The 25,898-nt window shown below is 36.6% G+C and overlaps 1 protein-coding gene across 2 annotated transcripts in view; it reads left to right on the top strand.

Moving 5' to 3' along the window:
* Calcr (calcitonin receptor) overlaps positions 1–25,898 on the top strand; it is a 78,915-nt gene that overhangs the window by 42,602 nt on the left and 10,415 nt on the right. The window contains exons 5-11 of one of the 2 annotated variants that reach the window (XM_028869791.2): positions 5,270–5,423; positions 6,765–6,875; positions 9,160–9,272; positions 11,198–11,289; positions 13,679–13,805; positions 14,745–14,846; positions 24,354–24,507. In XM_028869791.2, coding sequence (XP_028725624.1) covers positions 5,270–5,423; positions 6,765–6,875; positions 9,160–9,272; positions 11,198–11,289; positions 13,679–13,805; positions 14,745–14,846; positions 24,354–24,507 — 853 coding nt within the window. The remainder of the gene's footprint in view (positions 1–5,269; positions 5,424–6,764; positions 6,876–9,159; positions 9,273–11,197; positions 11,290–13,678; positions 13,806–14,744; positions 14,847–24,353; positions 24,508–25,898) is intronic. The other variant, XM_028869793.2, reaches the window with a different exon arrangement.

Here is a 25,898-nt window from a genome sequence, read left to right on the forward strand (position 1 = left end):
CTGAGTGTGAGTGAACTGACAATTGCAAGGAAACCAAAACTGAGTTTCTTCAAACTGTCATTTTTCTTCACATTTTGTTAACAAGTCTTTCCTTTGAACTTTTGCTCGTTTTAATTATTGTCATAGTTTATCTAGACAATTGAATTCCATTTGTTTGGAAAAGTTAGCAATAATTTGATTCATCTCTGTAGTACAGAAAGTTGAAAATTTTCTGGATAAGGTTTTTTTTGTGTGTTTTTGAAATGCGAATTTGAATCATGGCTTCTGAACTCTTCCTATACTTTTAAAATATCTAAATCCCACCAGTTTAATGATTGATTTCTGATATATTTCTGTTCAAAACTCAGAATGTTCAGTACTTGAGGAACCATTGGCACTCTGTAACTTTTCTGCAGCTTTTCCATATCAGGTTCATATTACATAACTTCATGTTTCGTTATTCATAAAGATGTAGCTAGTTAAAAGCATAACTGCTTTAGGAGACACTATCAGCACCTGTTTGCATCAACACACTGTTACATCACCTTCAGTAGTGTGTAAAAGGGAAATGAGCAAAAAGGGATGTCTGAATCCTTGTTCTATCACCAAACTGAATTACAGCTGTCAATACATATCATTTAAAAATCTCACACTATATACCAAAGCAAGGATTGCAACGGGGTCCAGGACATCATTTATTCATTCTCTACCATGCAGTGGCAGGTTTGCAAGTACACCTAAATTTCTTCACCTGTATAAATAAAGAAAAAAAAGTACTGGCTTTCTGTAGATATGAAGCTAATTTGAAAGGGAATGTCCATAGACCAAGTAAATGTTTATGGGAATGTCTAGCAGTCATTTTTATCTCTTAGTTTATTCTGCCAAACTAGCATATGATTTGAAACTGTGAAAATTTCTTTAGCAAAATATAATTTTATAGAATTAACCCAATATTTGGAAATTCAGGTTACTTCATATCATAACTCTAAACAAAATACCTCAACGAGAATGTTGTAGAAGTAGACAGTTTTATTTTGCTTATAAATGCCTAACCCTTACATAACATTTGTAAATGTAGAAGTATGGTATTTATTGATCATATATAATACTGTTATTTTTCATTCCTCAGGTTAAATCCTGATAAAATATACATAAACACCTCTTAACTTTGTGCCATAAAACACATAATATTGGGCATGATTTTTTTTAATATTTTTTATTATTTAAAGCAATTTTTAAACTTAAATATATTTTGATAATATTCATCCCCTCTCTGGAAGGACTTGGGAGAGAGATATGCATGATTTTAAAAAACTACTAAAGATTATCAAGATAAATTAGGCTACATATCATTTTAGTATGTTACAAAGCCAACACAGGTCATATTTATTCAAAGCTTTTGCTAATGTATTTTATAATATTGAAAAGAAAATGCATGTATTTACATGAGTTATAGGCTTTAATAACCATGCTTTACAGACATATCTTGTCTACCAAACATGTTTGAATAGGGTATACAAATGGCTCCATGGGGCCAGGCGGTGGTGGCGCACGCCTTTAATCCCAGCACTCAGGAGGCAGAGGCAGGCGGATCTCTGTGAGTTCGAGGCCAGCCTGGGCTACCAAGTGAGTCCCAGGAAAGGCGCAAAGCTACACAGAGAAACCCTGTCTTGAAAAACCAAAAAAAAAAAAAAAAAAAAATGGCTCCATGGTTTCTACTTTAACAGAAATAAATTGTGTTCTTTGTATTAATTATGTATTTCTTTTGGAGGACTTTTCCATCACATAAAATTTGACACACCATTTTTTTCAAAACAGCTTATTTCATATTGATATATTTCAGAAAAATTGAAGTAAAATGCTCTTAATAAACCCAAACCATCAATTTTATATAACATATTGATGTGAAAAACCACCCCCAGTATATTTATTAAATTCTACCAACTCATTTCCCTATTTGTCCTTAAAGTAATTTTATTTTGTCTTTGGGCCACCTCCTTCCTGTGGTCTTGCCTACGATAATCACACACTGACGGCCACTCCCTGAGGGCTTAGGACAGTGGTGAGGACATAGTGAAGACTTACACCGTGCTGTGAGTCTGATGATGTAATGGTGGTGATGCCAGTGATGGAAAGGACAACACTGAGGAAAACATAGAAAAAGAAACAAGATTCTTCTAGAAGTATTTTGATTTTTGTTATCATTTGTCTACTAAGTTGTGTTCCCCCAGAAAATACTTAGGACACCAAACAGGCATAGGATCATAGTAGGAAAACAGGGTGAATACTTTAGAGCACTATCTCTTCTCCTTAGATGTTGAGAAAGGTATAACTAAAAACCACAAACAATCATAACCTATACATTCAGTGCTAAGGACAGTGACCTGGAAAGCTTATTCATCATGCCAATTTCTAAATCTAGCTAATATTCTGTCTTACAATTATTTTACTCTAATTGTTTTAATTTATGGGTTATAGTGGGATCATTTGACAACTTACAGTGAGTAATGAACAGAATAGGTTATTTACTACTTCCCTCTCGTTCAATGTTTAAGAAGTTGATGAACATGTACTCTTTTGTGAGCAATTGTGCCTGATACAATCCCAAGCAGCACTGCCCACAGCACAGTAGCATGGATCCAGTAAGCTGGAACCAAACAGAAGAAAGACATATTGTCTCCTATCCAAGTAGGAGTTACCTTAGCATATACTCATTTCATTTGAGATGATTTTCTTCTGTCCTTCATGTTTAGTATGAATGAAACCTAGAATATATGCTCCTTGAGGGCAGAAACCATGCTAGCAAGTTCACTGCTGAGTTTTCAGGACCTACAACAGGACCTGGCATATGGGAGATATTTGGAGTATTTACTGAAAAAAAAACAAAAGACCTTGTGATGCCTCACCTGCCAACTGCCGCTGTGGCAGCTTGGTTGTCATATGTGTGATGCCACTTTCTACGATTTTCCAAAATGACACCACATATATGGTAGCTAAACTGCTACATGGAACAGCAATTAAGATGTAGATAGATAGGTAGGTAGATAGGTAGGTTGGTTGGTTTTTGAAGATTCATGTAACATGCTCATGTCCCATTGCCACCTTTATTAGCACGGTATCATATATTTGTTGAATCGCTCATAGCATAAACACAATACTTAAAATTAGTAGAATCTTGTGGCATCTTCCATATTGCTTGACTGTCTCATGATATCACTGCTGGCTTTACTTTTCCTTTTTATTGTTGAAAATAATATTATCTCATTAGCAAATTTATTTGTATGTAATTATTAGAAAAGTTTATTTAACAATGTAAAAGTTTTATATATATGTTGTTCTTAAGCAGTACTAATTTTATGATTAGAAATATATTATATATTTCTATCTGCATTTACATATTTCTGTCTGCCTATCTATCCATCCATCCATCTGTAAATGGAGTACCCCAAGGTGCATGTAATTTTAGGAAGAAATTCATTGAGAGATTCAGGAACCACTGGGAACATCTCACCTTCAATGTTCAAGCAAGGACCAGACCAGGAGCAGGCCCAGAATGCTGTGGCTCATCTGACAACAGAGGTTCCGATTTTTCATTCTTTCAGTGTTGAAACAATCTCTATTGAGCCAAGCTCCAAAGCCAGTTCACTGGAGTTTGTTTCAATATTGCAAGAATGGTAAGTATGAAGTTCCTCCAATCAGCAGAAACATGCCTACTCTCACTCACATGTTATTCCCACTCCTACTAATGTTACAATGTGTGAAACCTAATAAAGATGTCACTGAAAACACAAGTGTAGAATTTTTCTGTTTAGCATCCTTAACACATAATATTCCCCCCAGGCTCCCTTGAATTTCCAGTTAATGAAAGAACATTTCTTAATGAGCTGCCAAGCATATAAGGACAGAGTTCAGAATGTGGTTTGGAAAGACCCATACCTAAGAAAAAATAACTCCTAATGTCTAAAATTTCTAGTATAAAGTATGTATCCATATATATGAAATTCCAGCTTCTAATTTAATTAGAAGACAATGAGAAGATGTCTCACAATTAAACATATCAAGTGAACATCTCTCCTGCATGGGACAGTAATCTTCCCTTCTTTGGTGGTTTAGTCATATTAGTTTGGATTTTAAAATACACTCACATACATTTATACACATGTGAGCAAATAAGATACAAAAAGCAAGCAAAAATAAGGAAACCCTTCAAAAATCTTTTTAAGCTGAACAAAAACACATTCTATCTCCCAATGGGATATCTGAGAATGTCCTGATGGGAGATTATTGTTCTCAGTGTCTGGTGTCAGGAACATGCACAGTGCTTGTGTTTCTAGACTGTAAGCTCCACGGGAGCAGGATTCACACCTGTTTGCTTCAGTACTGGTTCCTCAGTAATGTTTGGCTTCTCAATTTCGGTAAACAATTACACACATACACACGTGGACAAACACACAACTTACAAGAAGCCAAGACCTATGGCAGTGATTAAATGGGAAAACAATGGCAACTTGTTCTGAAAACTGATGCACCAATATAAATATTTAAGAATTACATTTGCCTTCCTCATTGAAAATGAATTACTATGTGTAGGTCAAGTGCTAATGGAACCAATATGAAGAGCTTAAAATCAATTATTTTGTTTGTTCTGAGGGATAAACGAGGCAAATTTTGTCAGAGCATATAACCCATACCTGAGCAAAACTTAGCTGAAACTATTCACTAAAGAAGCATATTTATTTCACAGTTTCTATTTTTTGTATGTGAGCCATGATTCTTAAGATTTCCAAAAATGAGCCGGGTGGTGGTGGCACACGCCTTTAATCCCAACACTTGGGAGGCAGAGCCAACCTGAGTTTGAGGCCAACCTGGTCTACAGAGTGAGATCCGGGACAGGCACCAAAACTACACAGAGAAACCCTGTCTCAAAAAACCAAAAAAAAAAAAATTCCAAAGATAGAAATGTTGACTATAATGGAGATGTTTTGGAAATCAAATTATTTGCTTTGCTTATGTGTAAACTTTCTAAAGACAATAAAATTAAAACAATAGGAGATGATCAAGATGTGTGTGAGTGTGTATGGTTGCTCTACATTCTCAATAGCAAATGGATATTGTTACAAATATAAATGTGAAATGTAATCATTTTAGTATAGAATATTTTATTGGAATCTTGCATAAATGTTGCCTATAAAATGAAAAAAAGTTTTCATACATTTAATTAAAATCATCACATTTATTTATGTGTTGATTTATGACCTACTTGTAAGTACTGATTTTACCTTTCATACAGACCCCAACTCCAGTTCTTCAGGCTCCTTCCAACGACAGTGAGCCCACCCATGATCACGAGCCGTTCGTCTACTTAGTTGGACGCAAGAAGCTGCTCAAAGCCCAGTACGGTTGCTATGACAGGATCCAGGAGATGCCCCCTTATGATGGAGAAGGTAAGAGAAGTCATGCGAACCTTTGGGTGAAACATCATTTCAGACTATGTCATCCTAAGGTATATAGCGATGAAGAGCTAAAATGGAATAGGTCCACAGTTCTCACATTATGGTGTGCTTGTGCATTTTGTGCAGCAGATATTATGATTTTCCCCTACTTCATCTAACATCATATTGGCTGACAATTGCCCTTCTGACAAAATTACCACAATAACTCAGGATTCACACCTAATAAGCAGGAACAATACAGGACTGAATGATGGCAGGAAAATGGAAAGCAATGAGCAGAGAATCTGCCTGAGGCAGAACCTGTGCAAACCCTGTCTTGTTTGGATTAATTAGGCATATCTTTCCTTCCATGTCAATTCATTGACAACTCTGCTATTTCTTCTCTCTTGCTACCCCACCCCCAGTTCTATGGGGACTAAGAGGGGAAAAGAAGTTGCCACAGTAAGTGTTGTTAATCTATGTCCTTCTTTAGAGTAACAGCCATAATATTTTCAGGGCTGAGCATAGTCTACTGGCTATAGAAGTCCCAGAGAAAAATAAAAAGGAAGAATGTTGCCCGCCAAGCTCTAACACAGCTTTTTAATTCTCTTCCATGTCTCTGAAACTCTTGAAAAGATTCAATTAAGACTTTTGTATAACCTTGAACATTCTAAGACAAAGCTACTTAGCAAGAGGAAAATGATTAAATATACTGCCCTAATACTCTGCATTAAGTAATGACTAAACAAAAAGGTTTATTGGATGCATCATACTGATAGGCTTTATTAAATTAGAAAATATCCTCACCTCTATGTCAATTGATTTCAGATTTTTGAGGAATTCATTTGTGCCATGAATTTTGATAAATAATGCCTTCCCTAAATTTTTCTTCAAATTGTTATGTGGGCAACAGTAGTAGAGCATGCCTTGCCTTACAGGTTACAAATTAAATTCAACTTCTTGGTTGAATACTTTTCAAAAGGTAAAATTTCTATAAGTAAAAACTTATAAACATACCTTAGAGCCTATTTGATTAATTTCTGACCTGCACTTTAGATTCCCTCCACGAATAAATAGACAGAAACACAGTATTGGGGGCGGCTTGTTTTATGGGAAGCCTAACTTTAGAACCTCTTACAAAGCAGAGCAAGAACCCTGCCTCTCATCCAGTGAGATATTCTTCCCAGATACACTAAAAGCTTTTGAAAGTTGATTTCCAAAAAGACGAATGCTCATTTGAAGTCTGATTAGTCTTGATTGCAGCAGTAGGATTAACCTTCTGAGATATCTTCAGATAAGCAGTCTTTTAGATAGGTCGAATCTTCCGATGTCAAGTTCTTTCTGAATTCCCAGGCCCATATTGCAACCGTACCTGGGACGGATGGCTATGCTGGGACGATACTCCCGCCGGAGTCACAGCCTATCAGCACTGCCCAGACTACTTCCCGGACTTCGACACAGCAGGTAAGATCTTTAGTTTTGTTTTCTGGTTTTGTTCCGAATAAAAAAAAACTTGTTAAGTGGACAAGTGGAACCATATACATTTGAGCTCTGGAAGTTACACAGCCCTGTTTCACTTGGAACATTACTTTTCACATTGTAACATGTTTTCATATTTAATATCTCCTTTTATCTTCCCAGTATGTCACACAAAACCACAAGCAACTCCACCTCGACACATGATGTTGAGACTTCTCTATTTAGAATTAAGTATTCCTTAATCTTCATGCAAACTTGCATAAGTTGTACATTCATAACTTTTAGAAGACAGGTTGCTTTTTCAGGCCTTGATCCTGTCAACATATGTATTGTTAGATGCCAACATAGAATGCTCAAGCAGAATAATGGTCTCAGAGGATCAGTTTCTAAGTGTCATGAGAGATTATGTCACTTATTTTAGGATTGTCATGTATCCAAACGTAGGGATCTGGAATTGAGGTAGTTCCATGATTAATACTTAAGAGTAGTGCAGTAGCATGTGGGTAGTATGTCCCAGGCTCAATCCAGAAATAAGGCAGAAAGATGTGAATAGACAATGGGATTGGGTAAATTGAATCTAATAAAAGATGAAAAAAATCCAGGAACAGAGGTGATGAGGGTTTGGAAGGCTCAAATAAATGTACTGAACAGCTGTGCCTTAGACTCAGTGCACCCCAGATGAGCCTGGTACCAAAGGATTAGTGGTGATAGTCACACAACTACAGGATCTGTCTGGTCAGAACAAGGAAAAATCATATCCAGCCACCCCAGAAAAAGAAAGATCTCTCCCATTGGATTAAATTTAGAAGACACTGAAAAGGATATAGAAACCTTAGTTATAAAAGAGGTCCTGATGATACAACTAAATGGAATAAGCTAGACACAACATGTCAGTCTCTAGAAAAAGATGAGATATGAGTCAAATGATTTTGTTCCAGCCAAAGGTTATTTAAGTGTCTCTGGATCTCCATAAGAGCAAATAGGAGCCCTTCTCTGAGACAAGATCTGGAAAACACTTTGAGGGCTTTCCTTAAGGGGAGATCTCACTTATCACTGAAGCCAGAACAATGGATATAATCAAAGTATAATTACAGGGGCTACTTTTAAAACCAATGTGAAGCAAAATAAAAACCAGTGCAGGCCAGACACTTCTAGGAATCTCCTTTAAAGGATGTTATATGAAGAAAGGGCTCTGTCCAGAGCCCTAACTCTGAGCTGCATTCCTGTAAACTGGAACCAAAATGCTGCATGACGAGAACCCTTCAGGCCCTTATTATCTCTGCCCAACACATTGATGCTTCATGTGTCTTGATCTGCAGCTTTGTTTAAGGTGACTTGACTGGAACAGAAAAGCTGCTCTGCAGTGAGGCTAGGGGGCCAGTTCAAAAGCAGCAACGGGCTCTTGCCAAAGTGGCTCTAAATATTGACTTAGAGGCGAGGTTTTGATAAGCAAAATGGAGATTCCAGTCATAGATCCATCTTTTTGCTCTAGTTTTTGGATGGAGACATATTAGCTAAGAGACAAATTCACTTCTAAAGAAAAACAGATCTTCAATAAATCTGTCTACAACACATTTTAATTTTTTTATGATTTCATTGTTGACATAGGGCTACATCTTAGCATCACAAAAAGACTCCAACAAAATGTCAGAAGTTTCATTGGGGGGTAGGCTGAGAAATCTCAGTCAACAAGTTTATGAAAGCAGGAAGATATAAGTTTGTTCCCCAACACCCACATTCAAATCTGTGCCCAGAGGTACACCTTTTAAATCCCTATGCTGGGAAGGCAGAGACAGAAGGATCCATTCAGGTTATCCAAATTGGTGAGCTCAGGTTCATTGGAAGATCCTTTCTCAAAGCATAAGATGGAGAACAACTGGGGAAAATCCCTAACACATCTACCTCTAACATTTACACACACACACACACACACACACACACACACACACACACACACACACGAACATATACACATATGTATACCACACAAAAACAAATAGTGAAAGAGTGAATTCAGTATTGGAATTCTGAAGAGGGTGTAGTGCACAGGAATATGCCAAAGTTTAAACAGGAACATTTACCAAGGAGACATATGATGCCCTATACTTGGACTCACTCTATCGCATCAAATGTCAAAGTGGCAAGATGGTCCATGTTATTTCTATAGTTACGTTCTACAATGTTGTTCACTCTTAAGAATGGCTGTAAGCTTTAGTTTTCTTCTTGGGATTTGAGATACTAATGCACCACCATTCTGTTCCATTAATAGAAATGGTTTCCAAATACTGTGATGAAAATGGAGAATGGTTTAGACACCCTGACAGCAATCGAACCTGGTCCAACTATACTCTGTGTAATGCTTTCACTAATGATAAACTGAACGTAAGTTCTCTTTAGAATTTCAGTATTAGATGAGAGTACCATTGTTTGTACATGGAAATGGATGTAAAACTATGAAATATCTGCTACCAAAAGCCACAAAAACAAACAAGCAAACAAAAAAACCCACCAGATTTCTATATAAGGAAATAGGGTTTCTGAAGGACACTAGAGAAACTAGCATTTACCTTCTTGTTGGTATTCAGTATCAATACTTCTGCTTGAATGGGGAATCAGGTCAGTTATGACAATGATGATGCTGTACATGGAGCAGATGATGGAATTTCCTCTGGTGCCAGAAGTTAGGGAGCATTTTAAGGAACTCACTAATATCTTTCTCATCGTGAGAGTGTTTCAGAACCTCCAATTTTCGGAAAGCAACAGGCTAAACTTACTTCTCTTAGCACACATGTTAGATATGACCTAAATTTTACAACTGGGTATGGTGGAGCTTCCCATCAACCCACCGATACAGTGAGGGCAGTTCAGACAATTTTCAGAGGTGTCAACTAGGATTCATTAATACTCATGCCTTACAGGCTATGAAATACTTTTAATAATAACTTGGTGTTAAAACTTCTATTTAAGTCCATTGAGGAGAGAAACAGGTTCTATTTTGCCTTTAGCCACATTAAACATCTGAAAATATTATTAAATTTATCCCCAGCTCCTTTACTTTTGATAGCTGGGAGAAATAACATCAATATTTAGCTATAAAGAGAATCTCTGAAGGGTCCAACTAGTGAACCACCTTCAAGATAAGATGAAGTCACCAAGGCCCCTTTACAAATTGCTTAGCTATTCTACATCACAGATATATGTCTATAGCCTAATGGAGAACTAGTCACTTGATGAAGTGTGATGGAAGTGATGTGACCATGTAAGGAATTTCATGAGTGCATGCTAATTGGGTTCCTATAGAAAAGTATAACTATGTTAATTAGAGCGTTAGGAGCAATGCAAATCTAAATAAATTACTCTCAGTGTTGCTGTGTTTGACCTCCTCAAACACTATGGCCACATATGAGAAGAAATACTCTCCTTCAGGTACCAGATATGAAAAAGCACACTAATGTTATGAATTTACTAAGGAAGATATTCTTTTGAGTCAACTAACATAGCAGCATAAGAACAGAAATAAGTTAATTGTCATTTAAAAAGAATAGAATTAAGCCGGGCGGTGGTGGCACACGCCTTTAATCCCAGCACTCGGGAGGCAGAGCCAGGTGGATCTCTGTGAGTTCGAGGCCAGCCTGGGCTACCAAGTGAGTCCCAGGAAAGGCGCAAAGCTACACAGAGAAACCCTGTTTCGAAAAAACAAAAAACAAAAAACAATCAAAAAAAAGAATAGAATTAGCAAATTGCTTTCAAGAAGAATGCTGGCTTCTTTGGCTAAGAAAATACTAATGGGAATTTTCAATTTTATTTAAATTGATATACAAAGTTATATCTCCTTGAATTTTGAGTTAAATAAAAGTGAAAAAACCCTGCCATAAGCCTCCCTAATCTCTCTAAGTGTCTTTCTAAGTGTCAGGGGTCAGAAGATTCTAGAAGGATTATGCATCAACACTTCAGTGAATTAGACATACCTGTTGCTGATAACAGGACCCAAGGACTGGAAATCTGCCTTGATTGCTTACTAAGATTAGGGATATCAACTTTTAATTCATTTAAAATCACTTCTGCAATATTTTGAATGATATTTATCTCAAGGAATTTTGGTCTTTGAAAGTGGCTCAGTTTGTTTCTATGTACACCTTTAATATAGAAAAAATAATTTCATCCTCTGAAATATTTGTTATAACTTTGATACATTTAAGGGGTAAACCTTTGTTGATTTATACTTACACTTAGAAATAGAAACTACTGTTGCTTTCCATAGTCGCAGTTCATCTACTTAGATGTTTTTCCAATTCTTTCTGCTCTAGAATGCATATGTCCTGTACTACCTGGCTCTTGTGGGACACTCTCTGTCAATTGCTGCTTTGGTTGCTTCCATGGGGATCTTCCTGTATTTCAAGTAAGTACATATAAAATACCACTTCCTTTTTATTCTAGTGTCAGCTTTATTTTGTGTCTTTGTTCCCAGCAAAACAATATCATAAGAAAAGTTCTTGAAGTTCCATCCTCCATTTATATTATTATTATTATTATTATTATTATTATTATTATTATTATTGTCTTATTTTCAGTTTACATAAATAATAGTAACTCTTGAAAGAGTAGGGTTATGGCGAATGTATGAACATGTGCCATTAGGCATGATGAATTAGCAAGAAAACTGAAATGAGCTAAATATATTTTGAACTTTAAATAGAGTAAGATCTATTCCTTATCACCTTCACAGGCAATGTGCCTCCTTCCCATATTAATTCTGCAAACCCATAAGGACCCTGTGGTCATACAGTAAACGTTTCTTTGCCACAGTAAAGGTTCCATCATGGACAGACAAGAATGTATCCCCCATTTCTTTCATTCACAAATCTTCCAGTTCAAACACAGCTACCTAGTTATGACTTGTATGATAGTGGATTTAACTAGAACATGAGTGGGGCTGGTGAAGCCGTGAGAGCATCTCATGGAGCAAGAAGGGTGAATCCTAACTCTCTCTGTGACTTTGACTCATTCAAGTAAGATTAAAGAAAACTTCTGAAAGAATTTAGTTCATTATCCAGTGTCACTTCATTGACTCTGTTAGTTGTTGTTCAGGACAGTAACTTTCTAAGATACCTGGGAACAAAAGTCCAGTGAAGGGTTTCATCTAAAGTTGAATCTCTATACTTGGTTGTATTACCTGTGTAATGAGTTCCAAATCCAAATAATCCTCCATACTTAAAGTATGTTACATGTAAATAAATATATAGTGACTCATAGATAGAACAATAGAATACTAATTTGAATTTTATTAAAATATTACCTTGATAATACTAAAGATAACTAACCCAGGGATAGAATAATCACCTATAAGCACATCCTTAGCAAGATACCTTTCCTGGGTCCCTTTTAAATTTTCACCTCTATCATACTCACAATTTATTAAATATTACACCTAAGCAATTTTTAGTGATTAGTAAATGACATAAGCAAATCATCAATAAGCTCCTTCAATAAGAGGTTTAGCAGAAGAAGGACTGTTAAAGCAACAAGACATAGAGAATTAATTACTAGAATTAGAAGAGTGTTTTCAATTATAATCATGAGAACACAGCAGAGTAATCACAACACATGATTAATTTTGGAATGTCTCTTCATTTCTCAATTGCTCTTTACCATGGTAAATAAATAAATCATCATGACTCACAACAGCTTTCATTAAAAAACATGATACTAAAAGTCCACCTTTGAGTTCTTTTCTAATAAAATCACAAAAAAGTAAAAGAATGAAAGAATATTTGAAACTCTAATCACACAACAATAATAAATGTAGCCATGGCTCAAGCAGAGATCACACTCTGAGTCCTTGTTTCACTAGTCACTTAAATGTGTGATGAGGTGTGAGAGTCAAATAAAAAAAGAAACTAAGAATGCTCTTGGAGCCATCATTTCTATATTAAGCCACTCAAGATGAATGTCTATAAATTCAGTACATGGGCAAAGTGAAATATTTCTCAACTTAGTCCCAAAGGAAAATGATTCTTGTCATACCCTTCACATAGCACCAGGCAGTTCATCTGGGAATAACAGAATATGGTCCACTGCTTCTCAGTTCCCAGAGCCTACCAAACAGAAACTTAAACCCAGGAAGGAGAAACACATATACCTGATTTATAATCTTCTCTTTTCATGTGTACATCAACATTTGCTCATATGTACAAGTTAATAAACTAGAGGGGAAACCTAGAAACTTGCTTAGTACACACAAAGTAGGAAAGGATTATGCCAAGCTGGAGCAGCTGCTGTCCATCTCCTCAGATCTAAAGCGTAGCTGACCTCACCACGAGAGCGAATCTGATCTCATTGAGAATTCTTTACTGGTGTCTGAGCCCCACCAGCAGGAAATGATGGAAGAGAAATGGTGGGAAGCACTGGAATGGCTTTAGGACATGGATCCTGTGCCTTGTCACAGCGGTTGTGACCACACACTCTCCCTTCATTTGCTGATGTCTTCAGCTTGCTCACAGCAGTGGACAGTAGACTTTGGATTGGGAGCACATACCAAACCTTCATTGTTTCTTCACTAACAACCTTTCTCTTAATTAACTCTATAGCATTTATTATCATTAAAAGGAATTTTCCCACTCAATCTTCCAGCTGCTGTAGGAAGCCACTTTGAGCAAAGAAAGTCATGAAATGCCACTGGAAACTAGATTTTTATGGCTTCCTCTGAAAACCTGAATTTATGAATATTCTCATCACAAAAATTTCAGCAATTTACAACACTTAATGCTTTTATATTGTTTTTCTCCCAGGAACCTTGCATGCCATAGGGTGACACTGCACAAGCATATGTTTGTCACTTACATTCTGAACTCAATTGTTATCATCATCCACCTGGTTGAGGTTGTGCCCAATGGCGATCTGGTGCGACGGGATCCGGTAAGCAGTATGAGCCTTTGATTCTAATTTTATTGTAAAGAACACAGTACTTATTCATATTGAACATGATACTAATGGTTGACTTAATCAGTTGTTTAAAGTATAATCATATTTGCTTCTATAGTTGAGTTTTATATTAAGCAAGCCTATTAGTGGTTCATGAAAGTAATTGTTACAAGTTAAAGGGATGGGAATCATTGAAACATAGGTAAATAATTATGCAACAAATCATATGTTTTATGACTACCCAACGATTGACCAATGTTAATGATCTCTTAACATCTATGGGAAGAATACTGAGCACTTCTTGGGAATACAAAAGATACTAGGCACACCATACTAGTGCTTCCCAGTAAACCCAGTTTGCCACTGATTATTATACACGGGCCACGATAGTAATTATTTCATTGTTATGATGCTAGGATGGGCTCTTGCAGTCACCTCAGCTGTAAGCACTTGTGCATTTACTAATATGAATCACACAGATATGGTCAAGTTCTACATCTACATGCTTGGAAAAGATCCATATGGACATAAATACAAAAGCCTAAGGTCAACCCGACAGACATTCATGAAATACATGCCATGAGCACCGTCATCTTGTGCATCATTGAGAAGAACTCAAGTCATTTGTCTCTATTGCCAGCAACTACCATGGATTCCTTTTACCACAGTTTTCCGCAGGGTTGTTCACAGTAATTCACACTTGTCTTTAACATTCTTTCTTTTTCTCTAAGATTGTACTCTTCATAATAGTTTCTGAATGTGGCTATACTTTAGTCAATGGGGGGGGAAAGAAATATGAGCTAGCTGCTATTCACATGATGCTGAAGTTCAGATGCTGTAAAATCAATTCAGAAAAACAGTTTAATGATGTAATTATTACATTGCATGTGAAATTGCCAGTATTTGATCATTTCTGTTCTGAAACATTGACAGATGCATATGTTTCATCATAATACACATATGTGGACAATGCAGTGGGAACTGTCACCACTCTTACCCCTGAGTGCAAAGATGGACTCTAATGACACTCGAGTGGTATGATGAGGACTGACCTTCAGAAACTCGTGACTTCTGTCTCCAGACACAGCCTGGGACAAAACAACAAAGGGTGGTGTGGGTGGGGGTTTGCTTTCTCCTAATTCATTTTCATCTACTAGTTTGTGTACAGGGTCCCATTAACTGAGTTGAATCTAGAAACTGGAGATCAGGGAAGCCCTACTACATGTGGACAGATGTTTGTATGTGCCCAGGGCAGTGGGAATGGGGAGGAGAGGGAACCCTGGAAGCAGAAACTGAAGCCATCTAGCACACAGGACTGGCCAGGGCATATTTTAACTTTTGTTTCTCTGCTTAACTGTATTATGCAAGCATCTGTAGATAGCCTCATCTTTCAAATCTGGCATTTGACAGTTCTTCCAACCCAATGACAAAAATGCGTGAAATCTGCCCAGAGCATGCATCCTGCATAACAGTGGCATATCATGGGAAAGAAGCTTAATTTGGCTTCTAATGAAATCCACAGTGTTAATCACTTGTCATTTGAATATATTCAGAAAAGCATTATGTTTCTTCTTTAAAATCCCTGCCATCTGCTAATGGACACAAAGTCCTGTCTTACCTGAAGAATTATGTAACCAAATGAGTTTCCTTGATGACTTTTCTTTTTAAATTCCAACTGATTGAAATAAAATTAATCTCATTTAATTTAATGCTAACAACGTCTCCAGTGAGAAGTGGACATTACTCTATTTTTAAAGTTAGGAAAATAAAGTTCTATGAAGGCAAATTTCTTTCAAGTTATGAATACTTGGAGATAGGATTCAAAGATAGCCCTATCTCATTCAATTCTATCCCTCTTTCCTATACTCTTGACTGTCTGTTATATCCTTATGTTCTTGAAAAAAATAAGTCTCATCCATTGCAGTGATTCTCTGTAATTAGCCATGCATTGTATGGTTAATTAATGAGCCAACCCTATCAAAGTAGAAGTGATGCTCTAAGCATCTCTCCAGACTATCAGAGTTCTGGCTTTTTCATTTCTCATTAAAGGGTGGCACTTCAGTTATTGAATAACCAACCACACTGACCTGGGATTGGTGCTCAGTCACATTGTGAAGTACTTATGCTCACAAATAGATTTTCTCCCATCTGCTCAGCTTGCTCCCCTGCTGTTACTAGCAAGGAGGACCCTCACAGTTTGTGAGATCTTGCTGACCTTGTTATCATCTTGAAATAGTCTAAAAAACTAGTCTCTACTCTATTACCAAGTTTACTACTCAATTGTGGAAACTGGTACAAACTTATCCATCATATGAGAATAACAAAAAAAAAAAAAAAAAAAAAAAAAACCACTCTGCTTGGTTTTAAGGAGTTGTCCTAGAACACAAAAGAAACATAAAGGTTTTTTGTTTTGTTTTGTTTTGTTTTGTTTTGTTTATGATCCCTGAGAGCTTAATACTGTAAACTCACAAGGTTTTTGTTAACTGTTACCTTGTAGCTCAGTCCATGCATCTCTGTGCTAGGCATTTCTAATGAATTTGTTACACAACTTCTTACTCATAATAGTCTCATTAGCTATCTTTGCTAAAAGCTTTTACTTTCATAGGCTGTCTTAACAGAAGACATGCCAAAGCACTCTTCCAGTTGAGCTGTTCTTAACCATCACCAAATCATCCTGCATCTATCCTGTGGCTCCTCCATTGCCTAGAACCTTTATTGAAGCTGGTGAGCAGATGTCTGGAGGGCTGGCTTGGCCATTGCGCTGCTGACTTCCTGGGAAAATGTCAGTGAGATCTTAGGAGAGACAGAGAAATAAACAGAAAGCTTTTCTCTAGTGTTCAGGAATGAGGTTGGTTCTCTCACAAGTGTTAGAACACAAGGAAAAAGTTTGTCCTGGTGACATGAAACACAAAAAGCTGCTTCTCCCATCAGTACATTTCCAATCTAACAAACTCATTAGTTTTGATATATAAGAGCAAATCTCTTAATGAAAAACCATGGAACACTATAACAATTTTATCCAATCAATTAAGTGTTTACTGTGCACTCAAGATTCAAATGTTAGTCCTCAGCCTAGACAGAAGTGATACTATTAGGTGACAATATTTCTTTCTGCCATCATCTCCACTGTCTCTTGGAATGAGCCCAGGCTCACACGGCATACTGTGTTTTACAGTCACACTTGTGAGAGTCTATAATATTTTGGCCTGTTTTGATATATGGCTGTTTTTATCATGAAAAATAAAAGAACACAAATCTGAATATATTTCTCTATGAGTCTAAAAATGAAGCTTCCTTTTGTCGAAGGCTACACAAAATGAGAATGGGCTGCCAGTACCAGCTCAGTTACATGGTAAATAAGTGATATCATGATGTGTTCTTTCACAATTCCAAATGCCTGCTTCATCCCTGAGAGAATGTGTGGAAACTCAACTCTCTCAACAAATCATTTAAATAGTATAGGCTAAAAGTAAATGATTAGAATCTAAAAGTTAACTCAGGCCTGTAAACCCCACAGCCTACCCTTCTCCCAGAAGAAAGAAATGAGATGATTTTCTTCAGGTACTTTCTCTATTTAAATAGTTACTGCTTCCCAATGAGACTTGGTTAAATCGAACCCTCCATAAACAAGCAGCATAGGACAACTCACTCCATCTAGGGAAGCAAAATTGCTTCAGGAAATTTCTTAAACAGGCGTATTTGAAATGTTTCTGGTCCTTGAAGCTATTACCATCTATAGAGGATGCAAGGTAAAATTTGTATTCTCTCACCTTGCAAATAGATAGTCATCACAAGTATATTTATGAAAGCCCAATTTCTTGGGAATCTTTTCCCATCCAGAACATTATTCCCTTGGTTATAATAGATCCCATCATTTTAGTAGGAGGAATGAAGACATTCTCCCTATTGTCAGAGAACTGTGTATAGAAGGAACAGATAATAACAAGGAAGACTCAACTGCTTTTCCCAAACTCCATTTTTCTTGGAAGTAAAGTTCTCCTGTCTAATGAGACAGCCATGCAAGCATCTAAAGCCTAAGGACCATGTTCTCAATCCTATTAAGTCATATGCAGAATCATGCATTTAACATTACTTTAAGGCAGTGATTTGAAGTATCTCTCTTTAAAAAAAATAAAAGCAGCAATCCAAATAGTATTAAATCAAGGTTCTCTCACACCAGTAAAAATGGAGACAAGGAAGAAGAAAAGTGCAAATAAGTAAATAGGAAAAAATGCAAAAGAAAAAAATCTTTTGTAAAGGGAATGTTATCAGGCATTGTCAATCAACAGATATTTATTGAAATATAATGTGAACAGTATAGTCATAGTCATAAATTCAAGAAAAGCTAATTCACCTGCATACTTTGCATTTCTAAATATTACATGGACATCTATCTCCTTCAAAGAAAAGCACAATACTTAATTTTCAATGACATTTTTTTCTCTCCTAAGCAGACTAAATCAGAGAAGGGACAATTTTTCCACTCTGTCCCAATTCTCAAGCCACTGAGTCAGTACTCAAGAGGCACCAAACTTTTTCTATCCAAAGACTAAAGGAATTATTAAAACTGAGAAATTCATTCTCAATGAGAGAGGTCACCTCATCTTGTATGTACCAAATGTGGTGGTACTCCTCTGTGATCTTTTATTTAGTTGTGAAGGAAAGAAAGGACATGGGACATCCCACTCAGCAGTGGTGTATCTCTGTGGCTCTGTGCCTCCTTCTCTGTCAAGGTAGTCACTCTCTCCCTCAAATATTTTTGAAAGGTTTATTCTTTTCTGTATTACCCAAGATAAGATTCTTATTCCTTCACTTTCTTCTATTTTGGTTTTTTTTAAGTTAAATTCAAAATAACTCATGCCATAAATAAGGGCTGAACAGATCCTCAGTTTCCTGAGTGATGTGAAAATTGCCCACTGTCATTTAGGCATTTCATTTCCATATCTAAATTTTCACTTTTCTTGTTCTATCTGTTCGTTTAATGATCTCCATGTAGAGTCAAGAGGCAGCTTTTAAAGCATTGTTCTTTTTGCATCTGAACAAAGCTGCCAGGATACTTTTCATTTTCTAGAAAGAAATATCTGTCTGAACTTTCTATCTGGCTCTAAAGGGGACAATATGGGGAGATTGGTTTTTACTGGGAACCAGAGAGCATTTTGCAGCTCAAAAGCTGAGACAATCTGATTAAATTTTTTTTGTAGCATCTTACCTAAGTAAAGGCAAAAGAGTCCCAAGCTCAAAAATGGCATGATTTTCTTCTAACTATCACTTGCTCAGAACAATTGAGCCATCAGACTGTACAGAGCATCACCCTATGATTTTATAAAAAGGTCAACTTGAGAGAGTCCTCAGCATCTAGACACTGGGGGTTGTAAGGTCCAGGGTGGAAAAGTCTGCTCCTGCCCAGTCAAGGGCTGCTGCTGCAATGCAGAACACATAAACAAGGGAGAGATGACTGAGAGCACAGACTGGAATGGAGAGTCCACAGTAGGTTAAACTAGATGGGGGCTACCTATTTCAATATCCCGTGGACAAGTAGGCTGGATATAAACATCTGTGATGGATTTCCTTGGGTGATATAGGAGAATAATGCCATGATGTGGTCCTATTATGGGCAGCCTACTCTGGACTACTATATACTTCATTTTACTTAAAGAGTAAAACGAGTTTTGTGGGGGAAAATGCTTCTTTAAAATTTGGTTTATGCTTAGTCAGCCATTATAATCATCACAAAGTGTTATCGATTATATATATGTCTGATTTAAGAGAAAATGGTTATGGCTGAGTAGCTCCTGTATTGCATATTATTAGATATAGGGCAATTACAGTGCCCTAAAAGTAAAGGGTATTCCTCTCAGAAAGGTGAGGCGCTTAGGCTCTCTCTCTTTATACATAAATATGTGTTTATGTTTAGATCCCATCTGACCGTATATGTTCAAAGGAATCCAAGAGTATGATTAAATTGAAGGAACTCAGCTGAGATTCAAGATAACAACAGTCCAACTGGGAACTTGTGCTTTGGCTTTAGCTATGTAAAGCACCTATTCAAACAAACAAAATCAAAAAACTTCAAAGGAATATAACAGAATCTAGACTCTAAACCAGAGAGTCTACATCATCCTAATGTTTATTATATCTAGAAGTAGTTCAAAGCTACCAGATTAAAAAAACGATTTTAGAAACTATGACCTACTCTCAAGAGAAAGTACAACTGGATTTGGTAGCTCACATCTGTAATCCCAACGTTGAGGAGGCTGAGAGAGAAAAGTTGCCATGTGTGTTAGGCCTGCTCAGGCTACAACAAGAAAGAAAATAGAATTAAGATCAACTGTTATTTAACCCAGATGTTAAAAATATCGAACTATGTAGTAGTCACATAACCATGCTAAAAGTTGTGAATGAATCAAAAGACAAGAAATCGTAACCAGAAAAGTTGAAATTACTAAAAATAACTACGTGGAAATACTAGAACCAAAGAACTACATGGAAATTCCAGAACCAAAGAGAAGAGGAACCTAAATTTAAATATGTTTACATTAGATTAGCTCATTTCCAGAATGGAGACCACAAAGGAAGGATTCAGCAAAATCAGTGCTTAACCAAGAATAACAATCCAATTTGAAGAATACATGTAAAATACCAGGGTGATGAGTAGTCCCAAGAATATGTAAGACAAATACATACAAATTTAAAATACAGATATCATGAATACCATGAAGAGACAACAAAGACTGACTGGAAACAAAATGAAGCTAAAAATGCCCCAAATGCCTCAATCTTTATGAAGGATAAAGTGTCATAACCAAAATTCACTTCTTGAACAAGGAGTTCAGATTATTAGATTAAAAAATGGTCATAATTCTCACTGCACATACTCTAATTTCAGAAGCTACCAACAAGTGAAAATATACCATGTCCACTTTATTTACTTCAGAAAGTCAATGCATTTATCAGGGAAAACCAGAATATCCTAAATTAGGTTTTAGACACCTTTATTAATTTAATCATAAATATTTTCAAATTGTCAATTTGACACCTGAAAGTTGTTTTGCAAGTTTGTGGAAAAACAAGCCATAGAAGAACAGTATATACTTTTACTTAGTAAAGGAAACTAGAAATTTGGGTTAATGGAAGTTAAAAGTTGACCACTAGAGAATTTCTGCATACCCCCAATGGAACCTACGCATACCACTTTTTTTTTAAAAAATGCTGTGCAAAGTCAAACAGCTCTTCTAGGGGAGACACAGGAGAAAAATAACAGGATTTATCTGGGTGTTTTATTTAGGGAGTGCTGTCATTAAAGGATACCCTTTCTGGACACTTAGAAAAACATGACAAAGATCAAAAATGCAACTAATATAAAAACTCAGTTTAGGAGAGTTTGCTCCAACATTATACATTTTCTATGGATGTCAGCAGCCTGACCTTTTCAGATACGTCCTGATCTCTACAAATATTACCAAGAATTTCAGTACTCTTTCACTAAAATTAAAGGCCCAGAAAATTGTGCTCATTCTTGATAAGCAATTCTGGTTTAGGTATTAAATAATAATATTAATTAAGTGTTGAACACTCAGCTGAGCAACATACAAAGCCATACTCATTCAAATTGACTAAGAATCTGTTGCTCACCTCTATCTGAATATTATTGGATGTAAGTAGTGGAGGAGTCAGGTGTATTAAAGTGAACTTATGAGAAAACATTTTCAGAAGTTCCAGAGAAACGTAAATAAACATGCTGTATCACTGGAGATCACTTGAATGAGTAACAAAGTTTACTTCTTTTTAAAAACAAGACTTCACAGTAGTACAATTGGAAGCTTTAGTTCAGGAAAAAGCATTTAGGAGTTAGCACATTAGCCCGTTTCAAACTAATGTTGAAACTCTTTTGATTTTTTATAATAAGCAATGTAGTCTTCAATATTTGCCATATTTCCTTAGGAATTTGTTTATCCCTCAATAACTAAAGAAAGAGGAGATTCTTTTTATTCTCTCCATTTTGCTGCAATATTTTCACAAGAAATTAAAAATCAAATTTATAGACAGTCACCTCTCTTCGTATAAAATAGTCCACATTGTAGCCCCTGTGCCCTCAAAAGTGGAAGGCTAGAGTGTGAGCAGAGTGCTTTACAGTACCAAGCAATGTGTTTGCTTTGTCACAGTCTAATACTCCACTCCTTGCTGGTTGTCCACAAATTGAGTAGAGAATTTAATGTTCTCAAAACAAGCCCCTCTAGTTGGCTTCATTGATTTTTCTAAATGCCAGACTTTGTTATGTACCTGAGAAAACAATTGTTAAAATAATTTAATAATCAGATTAACTAGAAAATATATATTTCTAGAAGTCATCGTGCATGATTACATTTATTTGTTTACTTGTCTGTCTTGCCACCAGAAGGCCACCCCCTTGACCATAAGCATTGAACTCTGCAAGAATAGAACCTTTAAGGAATATATGACTATTATTTTTAATTTTCCCTTGATAAATTTGTTTTAAGACAAAACAAAAAGTCTTGATATACTTACGAAGAAAGTAAGTATTAAATATATTTCTTTCAAAAAGTGGCTATTGTGCTGTGGGCCAAACATTCAGTATCAATAAATTAATAATATATATCAAATAAGGTGTCTGTACACAAAACATATAAAACAAAAGCTATGTATTGGTTGCTTGATGAAAATGTTGTGACTAGGGTCTCAAAGAACTCTCACCTTGATTTATGCCTAAATGCATGACTTAGTGCTTGCTAATTCAGTTTTTATGATGATTTCTCAGAATGCAACTACCAAGAATAACAAGAACGAGCTTGATTGAACATGAAACCTCAACTACTCTGGATCACATAGGCAAAAGGCCATCTCCACCTACTTGTCTCTTCTCCCACAAGAGAAAAATCACCACAGCCTATGGGAATCAAAGGGAAGCTGGGATTTCAAAGAGTAATCTACAAAAGGAATCTTGAATCTCAACTGAATTCCTCATTTTACTGATGTTTGGGTGTCTTGGAGTCATCGTAGCAAGTATTTACTTAGTATATACAAAACTGATATACTAGTCAATCAACTAATCCTGATTAAGGAAGACAATCTGATGGCAAGGACTGCAGGGCCAGAAATATTCTTTCCCAAGGCTTATATAGATAATGCTTTAGATTTCCTGATGTTGTGGATTTTCAACATTTCTATTCCTCCTTGTCTGAACCAGAGTTTGATTCTACCTTTGAAAACATAGTAACTACTTTTCATGAGCCAAGCTGGGTTTCTCCTATGAATCCTGAAGGGAAAAGGGACATACTAGAATTGGCTCAGCTATCGTTTCCCACCCAATGAATTAGAACTCTTATGCATTCAGTAGAAATTTACAATCCCAGAAAAGTGCTTGGATGAGAGTCACTTCATTGTTACATTGCTTTGTGAAAGGAAAATTGAAATCCAAGTAGACTCAAAGATACCCCAAGGAGGAGCAACGTGATAGAATACATATCATTTGGTAAAATAATTACTGGGCAAACAACCACTTCTTTTTATCTAGAGTCAGAATGCTGAGTCTTGTTATTGTCTTGTGGTTGTTGGAAGTTAATCAATGCTAGGTGTTCCCAGGTAGGGGTTCTTAACTGGAGACATTTTGCTCCACCAAGAACATTTGGAAGTATCTGGAGACATGTTTCATTACAGGTGGGTGAAGGATGCTGTAGACATCACCTAGCTAGAGGGCAGAAACACCATTAACTGCCAACAAGCCTAGGGCAACCACTCACAACAGCAACAGTTATCTAGCCCAAAACGTCAGTGATGTCAAGATGAGGAACCCTACTCTAGAAAGACTAGGGAATAACAGAATATTCTGTTACGTGGTTTGTGGTTTTCCCATACAGGTGGTTAAGAGATCTGTGATTAAGTCTACAGTGGTATGCTTCCTAAGTCTTCTCTGAGAAGTCATTCAGGACACGATCCTAATATACAGGGAGGGTCTGGCAAATGTTTGGTTCTTTATATAGAAAACAGGGCTACCTATGAAACAGAAGCTGAGATCAGCATGGGCTCTGTGTCCATACAAGAGAACTTGTATGGTTCCCCCAGTCATCTCCCCTTTATGGTTAAAAAAGCATTGCTAACAGATCAATCAGCTTCAGAAGCAGCACTTAACATGTCTAGGGTTATTTGCCTCCTGGACCACAGGAGGAGGAAAGAGTACAGAAGCCCTATGGCAAACGCTTGGATGCTGTTTACCATTACTAGTCTCAGACACCTTGTAGGAAAATGAACTTCTCTAGTCTAGGTAAGTCTACAGAATTTAATGGAGGAAAAAGATATTCTGTGGCCTCAGCTTCCATTGGCCCACGCAGCTATTTACATACCATACTTGTGACTTACACACTGTCCCTTTGATTTATAAATCTAGAGGGCACACATTAACAAATATTCAGGGTAATTCTTGAGAGTTCAATGCAGATACTTTGGCTCATAATTGCGCTCCTCCCTTTACCATTAGATCTATAACCATGCCTTCCTTCCACTAAGAATCTTCATTTTTTCTAACAGATAAGTTGCAAGATTCTACACTTCATCCACCAGTACATGATGGCTTGTAACTATTTCTGGATGCTCTGTGAGGGGATCTACCTTCACACTCTCATCGTCATGTCTGTGTTCGCTGAGGATCATCGCCTGTGGTGGTATTACCTGCTTGGCTGGGGTACGTATTTCGTACAATTGGGTTTTGAGCTAGATCCACCTGGATTCGCATGTTTATAACCTTCTTCCAGTCTTGGTTTCAGAAAACATAGTCAGCATTCCAGTCTTCTGCTGCAGAGCTTCCCTCACATATTTCTGTCAGATCTATTTTACTTATTTCATTTGAAACCCAGTTGGAATTTTCTCCATAAGTGTTTCAGAACTTCTGAGTTCTCTCAAACTCAGAAAACATTCCATGAAAAAAACGCTGGCTATAAATTTGTCCTCACCTATGACATTCAGCTGAGACAAGGGTACCTTGGAAGGAACATTTACATGTTTCATTCCATACTAGTACCTGCAAGTTAATTATAAAGCTTGTTGGCATCTTTGTGTACAGATCGATACAGATCTCTACTTAGCACATAACCGATACAAAAGAAGAAAGAAATGAGTTGTTTACCCGTATCAAAAAAAGGAAGGAATGATAACAAAGTATTTATACAATACCTTAACCTTCTTTGATCAGCAAATATTTAAAACTTCATTAGCATGATCCAAGTAGAATCAAAGAATATTAAACTCACAGTAGCCATTGAAGAGGACACTGCTAATCAGTGCTGGCTAAGGCAGTAGATAGATCTCTTGTTCAGTATTCTAGCCACAGAAAATAGAAAGTTTCAAAATGGAGGATTTTCTCCTTATTGATATGTATTTAGAAAGACAAAAAGTTAACTATTGGGACGTGTCAAAGTCTATGCTCCACTTTTAGCTAACACACACACACACACATGAGTAAAGAAAAAACTAAAATCCACCACTTTCCTTACCATTAAGAAACTTGCAATGCCAAATACAACTACCCCCAAACAAATATGAGGCCATTTGAGAGGCACATTTTTAAAACAGTAGCCTTTGCTTAGAACCTGACACAGCGTTGTCTTTGTGTGGAAGGGAGACAAGTAAAGGGAAACCCTAATAACGTCTCAAGAAAAGTGTTTCCCGGGAACATTAAAAGATGTAATGGAACAGAGAAAACTTTCTATTGGTTAATACAGTTTCCTTTTGAAAATACTGAAACAGTAACATAGGTTATAGAATTTACAATTTTAATAAAATAATGCACAACCAATATTTGAAAATACTCTTCAAAGTTGGGTTGCAGAACATCTGCTATTTTCTGGGAACTTATCTTTAGGGGACATCAAGGCCATCTGTGTGAAAAATGTTTCCAAATCCAGGATCTAAACTGGAATGGAACTCTGAGATTTGTGAGCAGCATAATAAACCCATCCTTGGGTGAACAACTATCTGGTGCTCAAATTCTCTGCACCACAAAAATGAAAGATTGAGTCTACCCTGGCTGCTTTTTTTCTCATCTGTATCGCATCACTTAGTGTTCATCATCTCTCG

This window comes from Peromyscus leucopus, chromosome 3 (assembly GCF_004664715.2).
Source record: "Peromyscus leucopus breed LL Stock chromosome 3, UCI_PerLeu_2.1, whole genome shotgun sequence".
In the NCBI taxonomy this organism is placed as follows: domain Eukaryota; kingdom Metazoa; phylum Chordata; class Mammalia; order Rodentia; family Cricetidae; genus Peromyscus; species Peromyscus leucopus.